Consider the following 18207-nt stretch of genomic DNA (forward strand, 5'->3'; position numbering starts at 1 on the left):
ATACAAATAATATTTCAAATTAATTTAAACTTAACAATAAAAAAAATTTGTTTTATTTTTTCTTTTTGTTTTTAACAGCATTTAAATCAGTTTTCCTCTTTGTGCTTGATTTCACTTTGTTCGCTTTGTTTAAAGGATTTATTACTTTGTCGTTGTCATCATTTTCACTAAAATAACATTATAATTAATTATTTTACTTTTTATATAAATTTTATAAATTAATTACCATATAGTTTGCATATTTTCAAACATAGCTTCATATTCATCATCCTGATCTTCTTTGCGTTTACGTTTATTGCTTTTTTGTAATGAATTTTGTGGCACTTTTTCCCCTTCTACATCATCATTGGTCATTACACTACTAGGTTCCTCCGTACATTCACGTAATAACACCCGCATTGCTTTTGATTTAATATAGCATTGATATTGCAACACACAGGAGTCCACATGGTGCACACGTACATAACGATCCAAAGAAGCACTAGCCAAATATTTACCCGTAGCATCCAAGCAAACATCGCTAATACCGCCGGTAAAACCTTTATATGTATGCACAAAATTCTTCATATTCCGTATATCGAAAGCCTGCAATTAAAAATATATTAATAATTTATTATAACTAAATTTCAAGTTCCTACTTTCAGTGCACCCATAGTAGTACCCGTATAGATATAGTTATCATGTGCTGTCAAAGTTGTAAAACTTAATTGATTCTCGGTAGCGAAACACTGCACTGGTCGGCGTTGCTTGCGTGTATCATAAACACGCACATAACCATAACGTGAACATGTCGCCAGAGTATGTGAAGAAGCAATAAAACCCACATCACAATCCCAAACGGGCACCTCTAATTGTAAATAGTCATTAGGTAGATTTTTGGAAGAGAAAATCTGTTTCCCATCTACAGCCATATCATAAATCTTAAGATTATTTTGTCTGCCTTTACCACCAGTCGCAACTAGATTACGATAAGTTAGACATTGACGCAAATGTGCCATATCATCACCCGTATTTATAGAAAATTTTTTTGGGTTTTCCTGATCAAGCAAAACATGTTGCACTTCACCATTTCCTAAGCCAGCAATTAAAACTTCACCGAAACGTGCTAATCCAACCACAGGTGCTGATTTCACTTGTATGGCACGCTCCAACTGTCCTGTTTGCACTGAATGTATTTCAACAGTATTATGTGCTCGTCCAATCAATATTTCCGACTTGTCTGCATCGCCGAAGGCTAATGCAGTTACAACTGAGTCCTTATCTAACTTTTCTAAATCCCGCAAATTTTGTTGTTTAAAGGGATTGTCTTGATATGTTGGCATTACTTCTACAAGTGAGAATAAAATATTAAATATATATTATACTGAAGATTATTTTTTTTTCTTTGATTTTTTTATTACTTTTAAAGGAACCCGTATGTGTGCCAACAAATATTTCATGGTTTTGTGTATAGTTAGGGTTTTTTACATTTGCCGTGGTCCACTTCATAATGTGTTTATTGCTTTCAAGCTGAACACAAACAAATTAAGTTTTAAACAATTAAATTGCAAATAGTTTATAAGAAAATCTAAATGAATCCAACACGTGCAGTCCAGAATTCAAACAATTAAAGATGCGAATAATAAACAAAGGAGAAAAGAAAATAAGTGTGTAATGTGTTCACAGATGAGGTAATTTATTTTCGCTATTCCAATAATGCGTTTGGAAAAGCTCGTAATTTAAATTTCATTTACACTACGCCACTTTTTATTGTTTATCGGGTATTTGATCAAAGACGTTCAATTATTGTTATAATTAAAAATTAATAAAAACAACGTAAATTATTTCACACTACTTTTCATTAAATTCAATATTTTGACTTAAATCTAAAGTCATCTTTTGGAAATTGTCACTTTAAAAATCTCGCTTTTTAACATTTTCGAATCAAACATTAACTGAAACAAAATTTGAGTTTTGAAGTGTACTTTATACGTTTTTATATGAAAAATGGAAAAATAGAGAAAATGCACATGTCATATAAAAGAATTGTCATGTATCATATAATGGAATTAAAAATATGTGTTACAGTAGTATAGCACATGATTAAGCAACAAATATTGAACATTGATATCGAATACAATATTCGATATCAATGAATCTTTCTTTTTTGTTTAATAAAACGCTTGTAGTTATCTAAAGACCTTTCACTCAAATGTATCTGATTACACAGAAGTTATGTTAAGAAGTTATGTTTCTGATGAAATAAATTTTGCATTTGTTTAAAACAAGTGTTCTGAATTAGTGTGAGCAATCCCAGTAATAAACAAATTCAGCGATTTGTCTTTACGGTACTTAGCACTATTAGTATTAGTTGATGAACTGCACTATTGATGCCAAGAACTTTCTTATTATCATGTATCGAGCATTAGAATAAATACAGTGTCTTCAGTGTTTTTTAATTGATATATCAACACAAGCAATGAAAAAAATCACTTAAATATTATGTATATATATATATATATATATAAATTATTGGCAATGTATTTAAAAACGTTAGTTCTTGTAAACACTTATAGCATTGCATATAACTAAAAATTATGTGTAGTGAAAATAGGATTTCGAATCCATTTCACAATGTTTGGTTAAACGTCGATTTAACATTAAGATGAGTTTTATTGAAATTAATAACTATATTTAAGTGATCAATATCGACGAGTGCTTAGCTTAAGTGCGCATTGTAAAAATTCTTATTTAGTTAAATGAGATTGCCATATTATGTATTGAACACGGAAAACAATTTTAAAAATTTTAATTTTATGTTAGCGTTCAAATTACCCGAAAACGTGGTTTGGAAGAACAACGGCTTAATTTTTTTAAAATAATTTATATTTATACGAAAAGGGAAACATAAACTCGTAAATCATGCAGTCATAATCGATCAATGACAGTTTAATGGTTTATAACCCCAATAGTGCTTTTTTTATTTTATAATGTTTCTTCGCACACATTCTTATATAGGGGAAGCATCGAACAAAATACCTTTCAAAACCTTTTCTCTTTTCTATTAATACATATCCCGACAATTGATTTTTCAACATTAATTGATATTATTTTATACCAATTTTTTGTATTTTCTCTTCTTTTACTCTTCTGCTTTCTTACAATTATTCCGAACGCAGACTAATCAGCTGTTTTCGGCTAAACACATTGTTATGAAACATGAATTAAAGAAATCGGAAAAAAAGGTTTTAAATGCATATATCGTTTTAAAATTTTAATTTATAAATTGTTAAAGCCATAATTGTTAAGCTATGCCTTTAGTTAAAGTTTATGACGCTGCCACTGTACTTCGGCATCTAAACGGTATCGTAAATATATATAAGCCAGCAAATATGAGTTTAAAAAAGGTAAAAGAAGCTGTTCTCCATAATATTACTCGGGGTAAATAAACATTTTTTTGGGTTAATTCAATTCTCTAAGTCATCTCTATTTACAGACTTAAATGAAATGCAAGTACGTGAGCCACGTAAAATTGAAAAGGAAATACCATTATTAGAACCAGGAGGAGCAGCTAATCCAGTGCTCCGTAAAATTGAAACCCTCGATCTGAGCGACCATTTATTATCCACAGGACCACGTTATATAATGAAGGATATACGTTGTGTTCTCGTTGCTGGCCTAGGCTATCATACCAGTGGAGTATTGCGTAAGTGTATTCGTTATATATTTAATGATTTAGCTAAATATTTTTACATATACAGTTTTTGGCATGAATAGAGGAAAAAATAAAGCTTCAAAAATACAGAAAAATCGACCAATACGCACTTATCATGTAAGCGGCCGTTTGGGTACAGCTACAGAAAATCATTTTCCTGATTCTTTAACAACGGTGAAGTCCAATTACAAACATGTACATCCAGAACGTGTGAGTGCTTTAGCTGCTTCGATGCAAGCTTCACATCAACGTAAAATGTTTGAACTATGTGGTGTAGATATACAATCACAAGCGGCTTATGAAATCGCTTGTAAAGGTGCTGTGAGGCCAGCAGATAATAGTCAACCGGTTATATATGGCATTAAACTAATAGAATTTAATCGACCAGATTTTACACTTGAAGTGCATGCCATCAATGAAAATGAAAACTACCTAGCTACGTTGGTACATGAGATGGGCATTGAGCTGCGAAGTGTTGCACATTGTACAGGAATTCGTTGTATACGTCATGGACAATTTAGCGCTGATACTGCACTGCTACGACATGGCTGGACCTTAGCTGGAGTTATGAAAAGTCTGCGTGAACAAAAGAAAGTACTGGAAGAACATCCATATTTATTAAATCAAAAAATTCAACTGCACAATTAATCAGTATAGGATTATCGACTTGTTAAAAGCTTTCAAAAAAAAAGAATTAAAATAAATTAATTTTCTGTTATATTAAACTTGCATATTGAAATTTTGCAAAATTTAAAGCAAAGCTATTAATAATATTAATTTTTTTAATATGAATAATAAAATGTCTAACTATTATAATACCCATAGGAAAAAGACACTGGACAGACCAGCTTCTAAAAGATTATTAGGTAATAGCTCTAATCTTGAGTTGCAAAAACTTCTCAAATTAATATATCAAAAAATTTTAAATTGCATTCGAGCTTAAATTTCTTCATTCCTAATGTGTGGCCCAACTCCGCACCGCGGTCAACCATGTTTTAAATTATACTTTACTAGCTAACGTGTGCCCACTGATTTATATATTTTTTCTATTTGCTCTATAGGTTAGGTTCAGAAGACGCGTTCTGACAATTGTCAGCACTTTCACTCGAAGGCAATTATTGTCCAATTGTGATGCCCTCAAAAATTCTACTGGGAGAGACGAGTTGCTAACCTTTGTTGTCTTCTATCCTTGTTAAACCATTTGGTTTTCGAAATAAAGTTGAGGAGATCCGATAAGTTTGCTTTCGTTAACTCTTTCAAGGCAGTTAAAAGGTGATCCCCAAGACGTTAAAGTCGTCTTGTCGGCAGTCCTGGACAGTGACACAGGAAGTGCTTGATATTTGCTCTATATATCTCGATATTCTTATTGTCACATGTACTTGTGTATGGTAACCAGAGTATGGTAATCTTAAAACTGTAAACAAAAATTTATTATTGTACAAATGTTCACATATACATATACCAATATTGATGGAGGTTAGTCTCCGCTAGATTAATCGCTGGATAAGATATTTGATCTGGGACACACTAATGTCTTCTATCGACAATATAAAGGTGACCAACAATATAAAAACACTCTGTACTACTAAGTGCCGACATCAAGCTACGGATCACTTTTTATAAAAATTCACGAATAGAAGAAAATAAACTATATGCTTATTATAGATCTTTATAGAATCTATAGAAGATAATAGAATCTTTAATGCGTTCTTAATTTTATTTATTTTATTGGTTTTACTTCTTTAATTATATCTTTTATAATATATAATAAATACCTTTATTAGGTTTTACACAATATAATTAAGAATATTTGTATGCCTTTAAAGAGCAAGAACTCTTTGCAATATTCTTACATGAAGCAGTCCTTCTCTTTCATGGTGAAAATAAAATAAAAACTTTTTTAAAATAAAACTTTTCTTTTTATATGGAAAATGTAAACAAAATGATTTACATTGTAAAAATGCTGTTTTCACAATATCTCTGAGATAGTTTTTTTACTCAGTGTTCCCAAAATAAAATAGAAAGCAGAACTAGAACATTAACAAGAGAATTGCGAAAGTTCTACATATTATTCGTTGCTAAAGCAGATGAATCGCAATTAGTAGAGAAACGTTGTGTGTTGAGTGAAGAAGTAGCTAACAGATACATATGTATATGCTAAATTAATAAAATAAAAATATTATATCACAATAATTTAAAAAATTATGATCTAAAAATATATATTATAGACTTTAAATCGGAGACATTTTTGGAATCGGATTTCCATAATTTAAAACTAGAAATAAATGTTATTTAACATTATTTAGTTTAGTGATTTCTAATTGCAAAATATTTTCACAAGATCTTGATAAAGAAATAATGTCACCTATTGACTCTTCGACATGTGCAGTTTGTCAGGTGCCGGCCAAGTTATCTTGTTCGGCATGCAAATCGATCAAGTATTGTGGAGCAGAACACCAACGACAACATTGGAAGAAACATAAAACGGATTGTCGTCCATTTCGTGTGGCAAATGATGAACAATTAGGAAGATTTCTTTTAAGCACACGTAACATCACAGCTGGAAATGTTATCTTTACAGAGCTGCCACTTGTTGTGGGCCCCAAATGGTATTTGACTGAACGCGATGAACAAGTGCTAGTTATGCCTTGCGTAGGCTGCTTTATACCGTGTCGCATAGGTGCAAATCAATGTCTCAGGTAAGTTATTGTTTTTAACTAATAAATACTTGAACTTTTTCAAATTTTTAGTTATTACTAAATGTATTTTTTATTATAAAGTTAAAGAAGTACTTTTTAATTTCAAGTATTAAATCAAAATAAATACTTTAAAAAGACAATTAATATTTATTAATTTAGAAAAGAATTCCAGCAGGTAACAATATTATATGGAAACCATATAGACCATTTCGAATTTTGACTATATTATTATTATATTATAAAAATAAATAGTAGAATATTTTATTACTTATTAGTTAAATACTTTAATTACAATTAAGTTGTTCAAAAAACTCTATAACTTATAAAATATCTCTATCTTTCTTTGGTTTAGTTTTCATTAACAGATCTTTAATTGGTTTTTTCATGTTCCCAGCAGATGATATCAAGATTCCATATAAATTGTTTGCAAAAAAAAACCCTTAGCCTGAGAATCACAATCTGAAATTTTAAATGTTCTAAGATAATTGATGAACCAAAGTTTCTTCTTACAAGTTGACTTCAATATCTCAAATTAATTTTTTATTGTATTTCATTATAAGACTACAAAAATTTATTCAATAATTTACTCCTAGGCTTGTTGAATCAGGTCACAACGATATTTGCTTTTAGAACTCAAAAGCTAAAATTTTTAAGAACATTCATACAATATTCTGAAAAAGGATTATTTTGAATCCTTTTTTATAATCGTGCATTTATTGATTGACTAGGCATTAATGTCATTTTATTTTATTTAAAAATAATTCTACATTTTAAAGAAGGAACTTCTCAAAAAGAGTCATATGTGATTAACAGATAATGATATATTATTAAATAATAAAATTTATCATACTTATATACTTAACTCCTTATCTTATTATAGATGTCACTGGCCTGCATGCTCACCAAACTGTGCTGGATTAGAGAATACAAATTTACATGGCATGGAATGTATAATATTATCACTTGGACCAGGTCCAACAGGAACAGATCCACATTCACTTCTCGATTACTATCGTTCCGATGCATTAGTAGTTTTAAAATGTCTGCTATTACAGCGATCATCCCCGAAGAAATGGACTGAATTAATGGACATGCAAAGTCATGAAAAGGAACGTGAGGGCTCAGAATTGCACAAGTAAGTAATGTTCATTTATGAGTAATATATGATAAATATATGAAAAGTTATATATGAAAGTGATAATAGTCTCTTTTTAACAATAACAAAGCTGATGGTATCATATGTTGTTGTTGTTTATTGTAATCCGCTGGGATGTGCTTGTAAAATCCATTTGGAGGTGATGAACGACACTTGATCGCCGTGTTTGACGAATGGCTAAGGGAAGTAAAACCAGCCGTTCTTGGAAGAATAATAGCGTCTAAGAGATAGTGGTTCCTAGAGCAGCCGTGAGCCAGATAACTATCACTCACATCTCCCAACAATAACAACGCTAGATATACATATTCGCTTTTTATATATAGATATATCCAAATCAATTTCTTCATAAATTAGAACTTAAAACAACGATTTCAACTAAATGAAATGAAATCCTTCGATTATCTGCAGATGATATAGGAAAGGATCCGATATCACTTTCATTTATAATGACTCCTATATGTTGTTAATATTTCGCATTCCTATCTTTTATAGTGACGCTGAAAAACGGATTGTTTCGTATCTTCAACGAAATTTTTTAAATCGATTAAAAAGTGTTGAACACAAATCCAAGGAGAAATTTCTTAAGGAATATGAGCCAAGCACTTTGCATCGCATATGTGGCATAATCGAAACAAATTATATGTGCATTAACTTACCCAATGGTTTAGAACTTAGTGGTGTCTTCTACAATGCCTGTATGATGGAGCATTCATGTCAACCAAACTGTTACTTTCAGTTCGATCATCGTAATGGTTTTAAGATTTCAGTCATCGCCGGTAGAGAAATACAAAAGGGTGAACATTTGATTATAATGTATTCGAATATGTTATGGGGCACACAAATGCGTAATGAACATCTGGCAATAACTAAACACTTTCAATGCAAATGTAAACGTTGCACGGATCCAACTGAATTTGGTACTAATTTCAGTGCACTGCTCTGCGTTGGAGATGTGGATATCGAACATTGTGGTGGAGTACAATTACCCAAGGATCCACTTAATCCAAAATCTGATTGGTGTTGCAATGTCTGTCCTATGATCATCAGTGGAGAAGAGGTAAGAGATGGTATTTATTTATATTATATAGTACAGTATTAATTTATTTCTAGGTTCGCTATTTATTGACCCAAATAACAAATGAAGTTGAAGATTTGTTGGCACGAAAACCGACTATTAAACAGCTTGAAACTTTGCAAGATAAATTATCTAAATTTTTACATCCTAACCATTACCACATGTTCAGTCTGAAGCACTCTTTAATACAATTATATGGCACTGAGTCTGGCTACACAATGGATAAATTGAATAACAGCACATTGGACAAAAAACTGCAAATATGCGAAGAGTTGTACAGTACATGCGAAAAGCTGGACCCAAGCACTATACGGCTATCAATCTATGTTGGTATTATCTTATATGAAATGCATACGATTCTAACGGAGCGCGGCAAACGTTTGGTAGCCAAAAAAGATAAGACACAAGCTGATGTGAACGCAGCAATTTGCGATTTTCAATTATCACGTGACCATCTACTAAAGGCAGCAAAAGTTTTGGAAAAAGAGTTGGATAATATAGCTGGTAATAAATTAAGTGACGCTATACTAAAAGCACTTAACAACATGGAATTGTTGATTACGAAAAGCAGTGCCGTGTGATATATGAAAACACTAGTTTCCATATTTTGGATAAAGATTCTATGATGAATGGCTAATACAGATTGTCTACATACTAGTCATATAAAACAACCTGGTTCCAAACTAAAATCTAGCATTGAATTAAAAGTTTTGTAAATTGTTTTTTTTGTCATTTATATTAAATAAGTTTGTTTATAAAATTTGATATTTGTTTTTTTTTTTTTGTTCTTTCTAACACATTAACATCGTACATATTGAAAGTAAATATAAGTATATGTAATATACAAATGATCGTTAGTTATTTATTCAAATTTAACTAAATGTGTATAGATAAATTATTTCAAAACAACATATCGACTGCATCTTGAGGGGCGTCCAAGTCCCTGTACTGAATTAATTGACGATATTCTTTATGAGGTCTGTAAACATATAAACATGAAAATATTATGTATTTATAAAACGTTAATTTTACATACAGAATTTTAAAAGTATTATTAACACTACCCAAATGCAGATTTGGCAATTAAATTAAATATTCTTTGTTTTATTATTTCTTTTTTTTTGTTGTTTTTTTTCTATGTTTTTAGAAAATAAAATTGTACGTAATTTATATTCCATAAAATATTTTGTATTTTAAACACGGTTTGTTGTTGCGATATATATTTTAATATATATATATGTATTTTTGGATATTTAATATTGCATGTGTGTATATATTGTATATTATGCACGATCACTTTATATATTTGCACTATGTTTTGCATTTAATCAAACATATCAAAATTCACGGGTGCATCCAAATCATGATAACCAATAATACGACGGTGGTGTTCCAATGGCATATCTCTGTAAAAGTTTTTATATATATGTTTGACTTAATATACATGTTTCACTTAAAATATAATTATACCTTAAGATCTACATAGTAATCTTAATGCATACTAAATGCATTATGTATGTGTAAAATAGTTTTAATATAATTACCTGCGGGGGTTAGCAAATCCACGACCTCCTCTTCCTGCCAACATCAAAGGTGGAGCATAAGCACCGTAAGGAGCAGCATACGCAGGCGGATACATATGTGGTCTGTAACTATATAAACAAAATTCCAATATTAATAATTGATAATAGTATTTTTAACAAATATTTTTGTAATAATAAAAATTATTATCATTAATATAGTAAAAGCTTATAAATTAAATATTTTAGACGATTCCAGATTTTGTTACAACTAATTTTAATAATAAACAAACATACAAACCAACATAAAGATAAACTACAAATGATTACAAACAATATTAAAAAAAACTAATATTAAACTTACCCGCCACTTGACTCAGAATTTGTGCGCTTATTAGTACCAGGATGCTCTGGTAGTTGCGGACGTTTAGGGTCCTTTAAATAATTATTAAAGTATTCAACTTCCTTACGCACTTCCTCGACCTTTTCGGAATGCTTATTGAAGATATGCTTGCGTATAAATTCTGGACCTTTGAATTTTTTACCCGACAATGGGCAAAGCCATTTATCCTTTGATAACTCTTGTGTATTAGCTAATACAAATTTTTCAACTTCCGTTTCTGGATCTTTAGCTCCCAAATTTTTTAATTCCTCATCTTCAACTGTTTTCGGTTGAGTTAGAAGCGTTTGTAATTTAGTTTCAAATGTTTTTATATAATCCTGTATATCGTTTGCATTAATCTTAGTTGGCGGTGGTCCACGTGCATGTATAATACCACAACGATTTGGCATTTCATCCTCATATGGATACTCACAGTGATTATAAAAATCAACCGAATGCACAACACGCAAATAAAGTATAAGATTATCCAAAACTGATAATAATTGTGGATCACGTTCAATAACTTCACCCTCATTGTCTTTAGCATCACCTGATATGCCTAAAAGTTCATCTTCTTCCGCAGATGCTTCCTCAATTAGAAAATCAGTTATATTTTGTAGAACTGGATTATTCGATTTGAAACCATACGTTGATGAATCAGCATTACCATTGGATCTTGCATTATCATTGCCGTTTGCTTCTGCATTCAAATCACACTATAAAAAATATTTATCATAAATAAAAATTACAATTTAAAAAAAAAATTAAACCTTAAAGACTTACCCAAAGTCGATGCTTTTCATCTAAATTTAGTGCAATTTTCGCGCACATTTTAATATCAGAACGCACAACGGTTTTATGTGCAGTAATACCATTTACGGGTCGTACACGTCGACTTAGATCTCTATTGACTATTGCGCCCATTTCACATTCACGTAAGCGTACATTATTCAGATTCCAACATATTTCTTTTATATTAACATCACGTTGAAAAGTAATCCAACCGCGGCGATACCAACGCCTTTCTACAGATGGATCAGCAATAGCAACACGAAGAAAACCACTATACCGTTGACAAATCGATTCAATTTCTGTTTTTGTTATAGCTGGAGCTAAGTTACGTAAAAATATTGAAGACGTGCGATGCAAGGCGCGTGGTTGTGGCCCATCTTTTTCTTTGTCAAGATCAATAGTTTCTGGTAGATTACTGTCTTTATCAGCTGTAGATTCTTCTTCTTCTTCTTTCTTTTCATTCTCAATTTCCTTCTCTAACGCTTTCTCATTTTCAGAATCATTATTGATAGAAATATCCTGCAATTGTTCAACCTTGTCGTCATCATTAGTATCCATTGCCAATACAGCATCAATGTCTTTACTGTCATCTTTTTTAACTTCAGAATCATCATCAATTTTGTCTTCAACACTTTCATTGAGTGTTTCTTCGGGTGAATTTAATTTAACTTCTTCTGTTGTTTGATTATCATTTTCATCATTTGGTGTATTTCGATCTTCTTCCTCATTTTTAACGCTTTCCAAATCATATTTATTTTCAGTTTTTTCATCTGCATCATCGTCATCACTAGAACTTTCCCTACTTGAATCAGAATCTGTTGATGAATCTGAACTTGAATCAGAACTTGTGCGTTTACGTTTATGAGATTTAATACGCTTTATTTTCTCAGGCAGCTCTTTATGATCTACACACTTTTTGTCGCTAGCATCATCATCGTCATCCTCGTCCCAATTATCCTCATCGGAACCCTGTTCTCGTCGCATTGGGCGAGGTGATATTATTTTAGCTGGCTCATAATCATCTTGTTTTTTTCCAACAGAAGTTATAATAACATCATCATCGTTTTCATCTTTTTTCTTATCTGCAACGAAACGATCTGGTAGTATTATCTCCTTTGGTTTTTCATCCAATATTTTCAAATCGTCCTCAGTGCCGCCTTCGAGTTTTATAACGACAGTATCAAGTAGACGTAATAATGGCTCAGTTTGATTTGTATCAACTGAAACTTTTTGTACCTGACCATCATCTAATAGCTCTGTGAAAACTTCTACTCGTTTCTAAGGGAAATTTAAAGAATAGCATATGTCATTTATGTTTTATATATATTATTAAAAAAATATTTACCTTTAGAAAGTTTAATTGCTCTTCCTTTCGCTTTACACTTTCGATGGGATGATATTTGCTCTTAAACCTAAAGAAAAAAATATACATTTGAATTACATGTATAGATATTATGTGATAAATATAAATAAATCTTAACGCTGATCATTTAAGAAATATGAAATAAAATTTCTGTGAGTACTTTCGACAAGTTGTTATCAAGTTTGCAAATATTTTAATTGGTAAATGTGCATTTCTCTGAAATTGTTTTTAATTTTAAATGAAATAAATTCGATATTTCGAAGGATTGAATGGAAAATGAAATTTATTAGCTAAAGGTAGAAAAGTAATTTTAGTGAGAATGTTTAACACTTTCAAGACTAGGTTCAAACTATATACTGTCGATTAATTAGTTTAATAATAGTAATATGTCACTTATAGGGAATAAACGTTATTTCTATTGAACGTATTCAGTCTAGATTTTGTATTTGATTTTGAAAAAAGTTTTTTAAGAAACATTTTTGATCACAAATCATTTTGAAAGTATTGAGAAACTGGGCGCATTAATGTTTAACGTTTCTTATTACAAAAATATAACAACAGAAGATTTTCTACTTCCAAAAGTGAAAAACTTTAACTCATCATTGATACCTTGTGTAAAAAATTCTGAAGAGCATAGCTATAGTATTGTAATTCTATTAAAACTTTTTTTTTTGAGAATATGTCCAAAGTATGTATATGAAAGTAAAAATAGTCAAATTTCCATAAATCGAACTTTTCCAGGATTTAGAAACCGAATTACATACAATTACAAAAAAATTATTTAACTCGAAGTCTCTATAAGTCGAACCTTTTCTTTGCAAACTGATACTATATTACTATATAATTAATAAATAAGTATTTTAAATATATAATTTATTAATTTTAATATAAAAATATATGCTAACATTAACAACTTGGGAGTAATGAACAGCTCTGAGCAATAAATTATTTAAGCTAACTGAACTGGCTGCACTGCTGGATATATTTATAATAACACATATATTTTATGCTTGTTACAAATTTATTTTACATTACATATTTGTACTTTTAAAGTAAATTACCAAAATCTTACCTTCTTCACAATTATAAGTTTTAAAATTTTTTATCGTATTTGTAATTTAAAAGCGCAATAAACTTAAAACGCGAAATTAATTCAAACTAGCATTGGCATTGCTCGCCAAATGCAATTATTAAAAAAATATATATATTATCTGAGATATATATACATACATATGTATACACATATATGTATTATTATACGCATATGATATAAAGTTTCAATCGAAAGACCATATCTTGTAGAAATGCGTTTGAACTCATTGTCACATCTGCTGCTAAATAAATGAAATCAACAGCAAATTTAAAGTTCGCCATATAAAATTGCTGCAGAAGAAAACTTAATTATACCATTTAAAAAATTTTACAAAATTAGCTGTTATTTTATAATATAATATTAAATTTAAATAAAATAATTTAGTAAAAGAAAACTGAACTGTACTAAAGATATATAAAGTTTTTGCGATCATTTCAATGCATTATTTAATTAATTTAATTTAGCTTCTTTTCAGTTTGCAATACAATGCTTACCATTCTTCATCCTTATGTGTTACAAAAAATTCATTCAATTGTTGTCGTTTAAAGTCCAATTTATAGTCACTATACTTTCTTAGAACTTCGGAATCAGATATGCTGTCATCTTGTGTGTCAAGGAACTGTTTGAGTGTCAGCATTGCAGGTTGAGTTAATGTATCATTATTGCTTGTTTGATCACGTGATGGAACTGAAGCATGAGGTAAGTGTGCACCATACGCATTATGCATACTATGTGCATAATGTTCATTCCAAGCTTGCATCATGTACGGGTCATAACCTGTAAGATTCATATTCATTTAAAGAATATATTATAATTTATAACGTATATATTTATGACAAAGCAATGTTCCTTTATAATTAGTTTAAATTCCATTTCTTACCGGCATAACGTGGACGTATATCATCACCCCAATCAGAACGCATACGTTTCGCTGGTGGCATATCTCTGCCAGGTGACCCGTACCTATCTCGCCCTCCTCTATAATCACGATATTCTGGCCTGGCTCTACCACCGCCTCCACCTCCTCCTCTAAAAGGATTTCTAAACACAACAAAATTTATTATATGTAAGAAATAATTTAATTTATTGTGTTACACACCTTTCGGGCCAGTCATCACGTGAATTACTACCGGCAGTTCGGCGTTCATCACGTCGTTCAGAGCGATAACTATCACCAGAACTACGCTCTCCACGGAACTTATCCCTGCGTTTACGATCGTATTCATCATCTGAATCGGCCATCTATAATATTATAACATAAATGATTAAATTTAATATCAACACATTTACTTTTTTATGACGTAGCGTTTTAGAATTTTCATTGAAAGCGATATTAAAACAACATAACCTCAAATATCATTTAATACACAGTCATTATGTTGCAAAATTACACTAAGTTATATAAATTTTATAACAATTAAATTATATTTTATTTGAAATCGTTTAGAAAACCTTTGCAAGCGTCACTCTAACACCACAAAGTATCAGGCGCAAAAAATCGATTGCTTTTGCATATTACGTAGACAAAATGTTGTTGAATTCATTTTAACTTTTATATTTAAATAATTGATATAAGTTACATTTTTTTTAAGAAATTTAGGATAATAAACACACTATTATTAATAATACCTTTTAATCTTTTTAAAATCCGCTTTAAGCACAAAATTTATACCGACTTATTTTCACAGCAAACGCTTCATTAAATCTGTTTCAGTACTAAGTAATTATTACCAAGCGTACAAATATTTGTATAAAATTATTTGGAGAGTTTATGGAGAGTAGCGAAATGTGCTTGTTACCTGAGTGGAATATTGACGCGAATATTAATAGCAATTTGCAGATATTAACATCAATGTCAAATTTTAAAATTAATTTTAAGAATTTTAACACTCAAGAAATAAAAGGGCGGAGCACTCCGCACAGGTAAAAATTTCAATAACAATAATGTTTAAGTAAATATATGTCATAACTGAATTATCATTTACATTATAATTCTGACTGTCATATTAACTTCATTTGTATTTCAGAGAACAAAATAATTAATTAAATAAATTCAATAATTAATATAACTTTATTTATTATCTGCCACAGTTCTTTAAAGCCTGTTACTAACATATATTTCGTAGAAAATATTAATATGAAACTTTATAAAAAATATTTCGGCATTTTTATATAGAGTTGTTATATGTCAATTATTTTATGCGAAAAATATGTTAGTAATATGCTTTAGAGAAAATTGTACCAAATGAAGTTAATTAGGCATTATAAATAATAAATACAAATAAATATTGTTTGTACTGGGTTTAGCATTTTAAATAATTTGATAATACTGTACTCATTTTAATAAACCCGATTTTAATATAACTATGTTATTGTTTATAGAAATAACCACATATGTAAAATACTTTATCAATAGGTGCATTTCGACCAAGCCCGGTGAAATATTATTGTGTTATCAAGTCTTATAATAGTACTATTTAGACAAAGCTAATCCCTCAGTAAAGTAAAAAAATTATTAAGTTAATTAATTAAGTTGATTTGTTAAAACAACACTAGAGCTTGAGATTTAAAATATTAAATTGAAATTCAATTTAAATTAATATAATATATCACTCAGAATTTTACTGATTGCCAGGTTACTAAGGTGGATCTAAATACCTCTACTTTTAGGGTAGGTATACTATACATGTTAAAATATATTATCGCAATTAAAAACATGCCATATATGTAAACTTATCTTTAAAATTTAATTTACATTTTTAGTATAATTTAATCTACTTTATTAGTAACAAATTTCTATATTATAAAATTTCTATAACTTTTAAAATTCAATATAATATTTATAACTTTTTAAAAATGACTAATATTACAATATTAAAAAATATGTATATTAATTAAATATTATTCAAATTTTTGTTCAGTCAATTAAAATTAAAATGCATTAAATAATATATAAAAATGAAACATGAATATTATAGTAGTCTAATGCGTTGTATATTATTATATTAAATATTTTATTTATAGTGTTCAGGAACTACCTTAATTGTAATTATTTTTAGAAGCGTTTCTTTTTAAGACATATACCAATGATATTGTTTTATCGTAGATGCTAATTTTATTCCATATAAGAACCATTAGATTGTATTTTAAAATTTTATTACGGTTAATATTTTCTTTTATGATAAATTGTCATAAATAAAAAATATTAACCAAATAAAAACCTACACATATTTTTTAATACGTTTGCGTGATGATCCAATTTGATTTCCAAATTTTTTAAATCCGCTTTAGAATTTATGTGATTTAGCTTTCTAGTTGTCATACTAAGTTGTCAATATTAGTAACAATATTAAAAGAAGAATTTATTAATAAATGATTTTTAATATATTTTCAAAAATATGGCCAAATAATATTGTAGATTTATAAACATTTAATATAACACATAAACATTTACATATATATATATATATATATATTTAAGGAACTTTTAATCATATAAGAATGTATATTATATAGCCATTAATTAATGAACTAGTTTATATTGCAGTATTTTAATTCTTTTTCATTTAAAAACCCAATTGTTTACACCACAGCTTTTGAATTATCTCCGTTTGTAGAGATATTTAAAAACGCGGAACCCAGCAGGCATGGTGTCTATTAAATATTTAGATCTTTAAATGCATGCATCAGACATTTCAATGATATATAAAAATATATATTTTTATATTTAAAAGTATAATAAATTATTATGACGACCAGTAATTAGTAATTTAAAAAAACTAATTTAAAATTATATATAAAATTTGTCCAAAAGACTAGAGTTGTCTTAACAAAGAAAGTTAACTTATCTATCTCTCCAAAGAACTTTTCCAAAGAAGTTATAAATAGAGATAGTAATTTAAACCGGTTTTACTAATTCATTAAGTTTGGAAACTGAAAAAGAACATTTTTTTATTATATATAATATCTGTTTACTATTTTATGTTTTATTAAATATTATTCATTAAATTGTTAGGTTTCAGATTATTTCAAATAAATATATTTTCTTGAGAATTACTTACCTAAAATTTTGTATATGGTAGTCTTTTGTTAAAGATAAACAAAAAACAAAATTAGAGTTATATTTTATTAGGTTCATTATAAACAAAATTAACATTTACTCGAATTCGTAGTTTTTTATTCATTATCCATGCCGACTTAAGAAGATAATCGCCTGATGGTATTGTAACAGTAAGTTTTTCATGGCGAGGTATAAATTGACGCATAATTACTTCACCCTTAACAGGTAAAAGTTATTATATAAACAAATGAAAAGTAATTAAACATTTTTACCTGGTATGGACATGTGTGATTTATGTTTGTATAATCAGCAAACAGATTATAAAAAACAGATATTATTTTATTTTGTCTATGTCTTATAAACGCACAGGCAT

At 29.2% G+C, this 18207-nt stretch overlaps 4 protein-coding genes across 6 annotated transcripts; 2 read left to right on the forward strand and 2 right to left on the reverse strand.

The window, feature by feature from the left end:
- Positions 1 to 29: 29 nt before the first annotated feature.
- LOC119684830 (WD repeat-containing protein 74) lies at positions 30 to 1646 on the reverse strand. The gene is made up of 4 exons (XM_038098960.1): positions 1401 to 1646; positions 639 to 1327; positions 227 to 585; positions 30 to 167 (listed from the first exon to the last, which is right to left on the reverse strand). The coding sequence occupies exons 1-4, from the start codon at positions 1486 to 1488 to the stop codon at positions 53 to 55; spliced, it is 1251 nt and encodes a 416-aa protein (XP_037954888.1). The 5' UTR covers positions 1489 to 1646; the 3' UTR covers positions 30 to 52.
- A 1528-nt stretch (positions 1647 to 3174) lies between these two features.
- LOC119680368 (mitochondrial mRNA pseudouridine synthase Trub2) lies at positions 3175 to 4439 on the forward strand. The gene is made up of 3 exons (XM_038093147.1): positions 3175 to 3420; positions 3476 to 3685; positions 3741 to 4439. The coding sequence occupies exons 1-3, from the start codon at positions 3291 to 3293 to the stop codon at positions 4340 to 4342; spliced, it is 942 nt and encodes a 313-aa protein (XP_037949075.1). The 5' UTR covers positions 3175 to 3290; the 3' UTR covers positions 4343 to 4439.
- Positions 4440 to 5926: 1487 nt separating this feature from the next.
- Positions 5927 to 9317, forward strand: LOC119677454 (SET domain-containing protein SmydA-8-like). The gene is made up of 4 exons (XM_038088799.1): positions 5927 to 6393; positions 7274 to 7528; positions 8042 to 8606; positions 8660 to 9317. The coding sequence occupies exons 1-4, from the start codon at positions 6053 to 6055 to the stop codon at positions 9203 to 9205; spliced, it is 1707 nt and encodes a 568-aa protein (XP_037944727.1). The 5' UTR covers positions 5927 to 6052; the 3' UTR covers positions 9206 to 9317.
- A 55-nt stretch (positions 9318 to 9372) lies between these two features.
- On the reverse strand, positions 9373 to 15594 carry LOC119677455 (serrate RNA effector molecule homolog). 3 transcript variants are annotated; one of them, XM_038088801.1, is made up of 9 exons: positions 15404 to 15591; positions 14874 to 15016; positions 14655 to 14815; positions 14269 to 14551; positions 12664 to 12730; positions 11310 to 12596; positions 10509 to 11242; positions 10169 to 10276; positions 9373 to 9603 (listed from the first exon to the last, which is right to left on the reverse strand). In XM_038088801.1, the coding sequence occupies exons 2-9, from the start codon at positions 15014 to 15016 to the stop codon at positions 9525 to 9527; spliced, it is 2862 nt and encodes a 953-aa protein (XP_037944729.1). In that variant the 5' UTR covers positions 15404 to 15591; the 3' UTR covers positions 9373 to 9524. The 3 variants fall into 3 exon arrangements, with proteins under 3 accessions (XP_037944729.1, XP_037944728.1, XP_037944730.1); XM_038088800.1 differs by lacking the exon at positions 9373 to 9603 and adding an exon at positions 9871 to 10030 and having other exon boundaries at positions 15404 to 15590; XM_038088802.1 differs by lacking the exons at positions 9373 to 9603; positions 10169 to 10276; positions 10509 to 11242; positions 11310 to 12596; positions 12664 to 12730 and adding an exon at positions 13960 to 14064 and having other exon boundaries at positions 15404 to 15594.
- Positions 15595 to 18207: the final 2613 nt, after the last annotated feature.

This window comes from Teleopsis dalmanni, chromosome 2, assembly GCF_002237135.1.
Source record: "Teleopsis dalmanni isolate 2A chromosome 2, ASM223713v2, whole genome shotgun sequence".
In the NCBI taxonomy this organism is placed as follows: domain Eukaryota; kingdom Metazoa; phylum Arthropoda; class Insecta; order Diptera; family Diopsidae; genus Teleopsis; species Teleopsis dalmanni.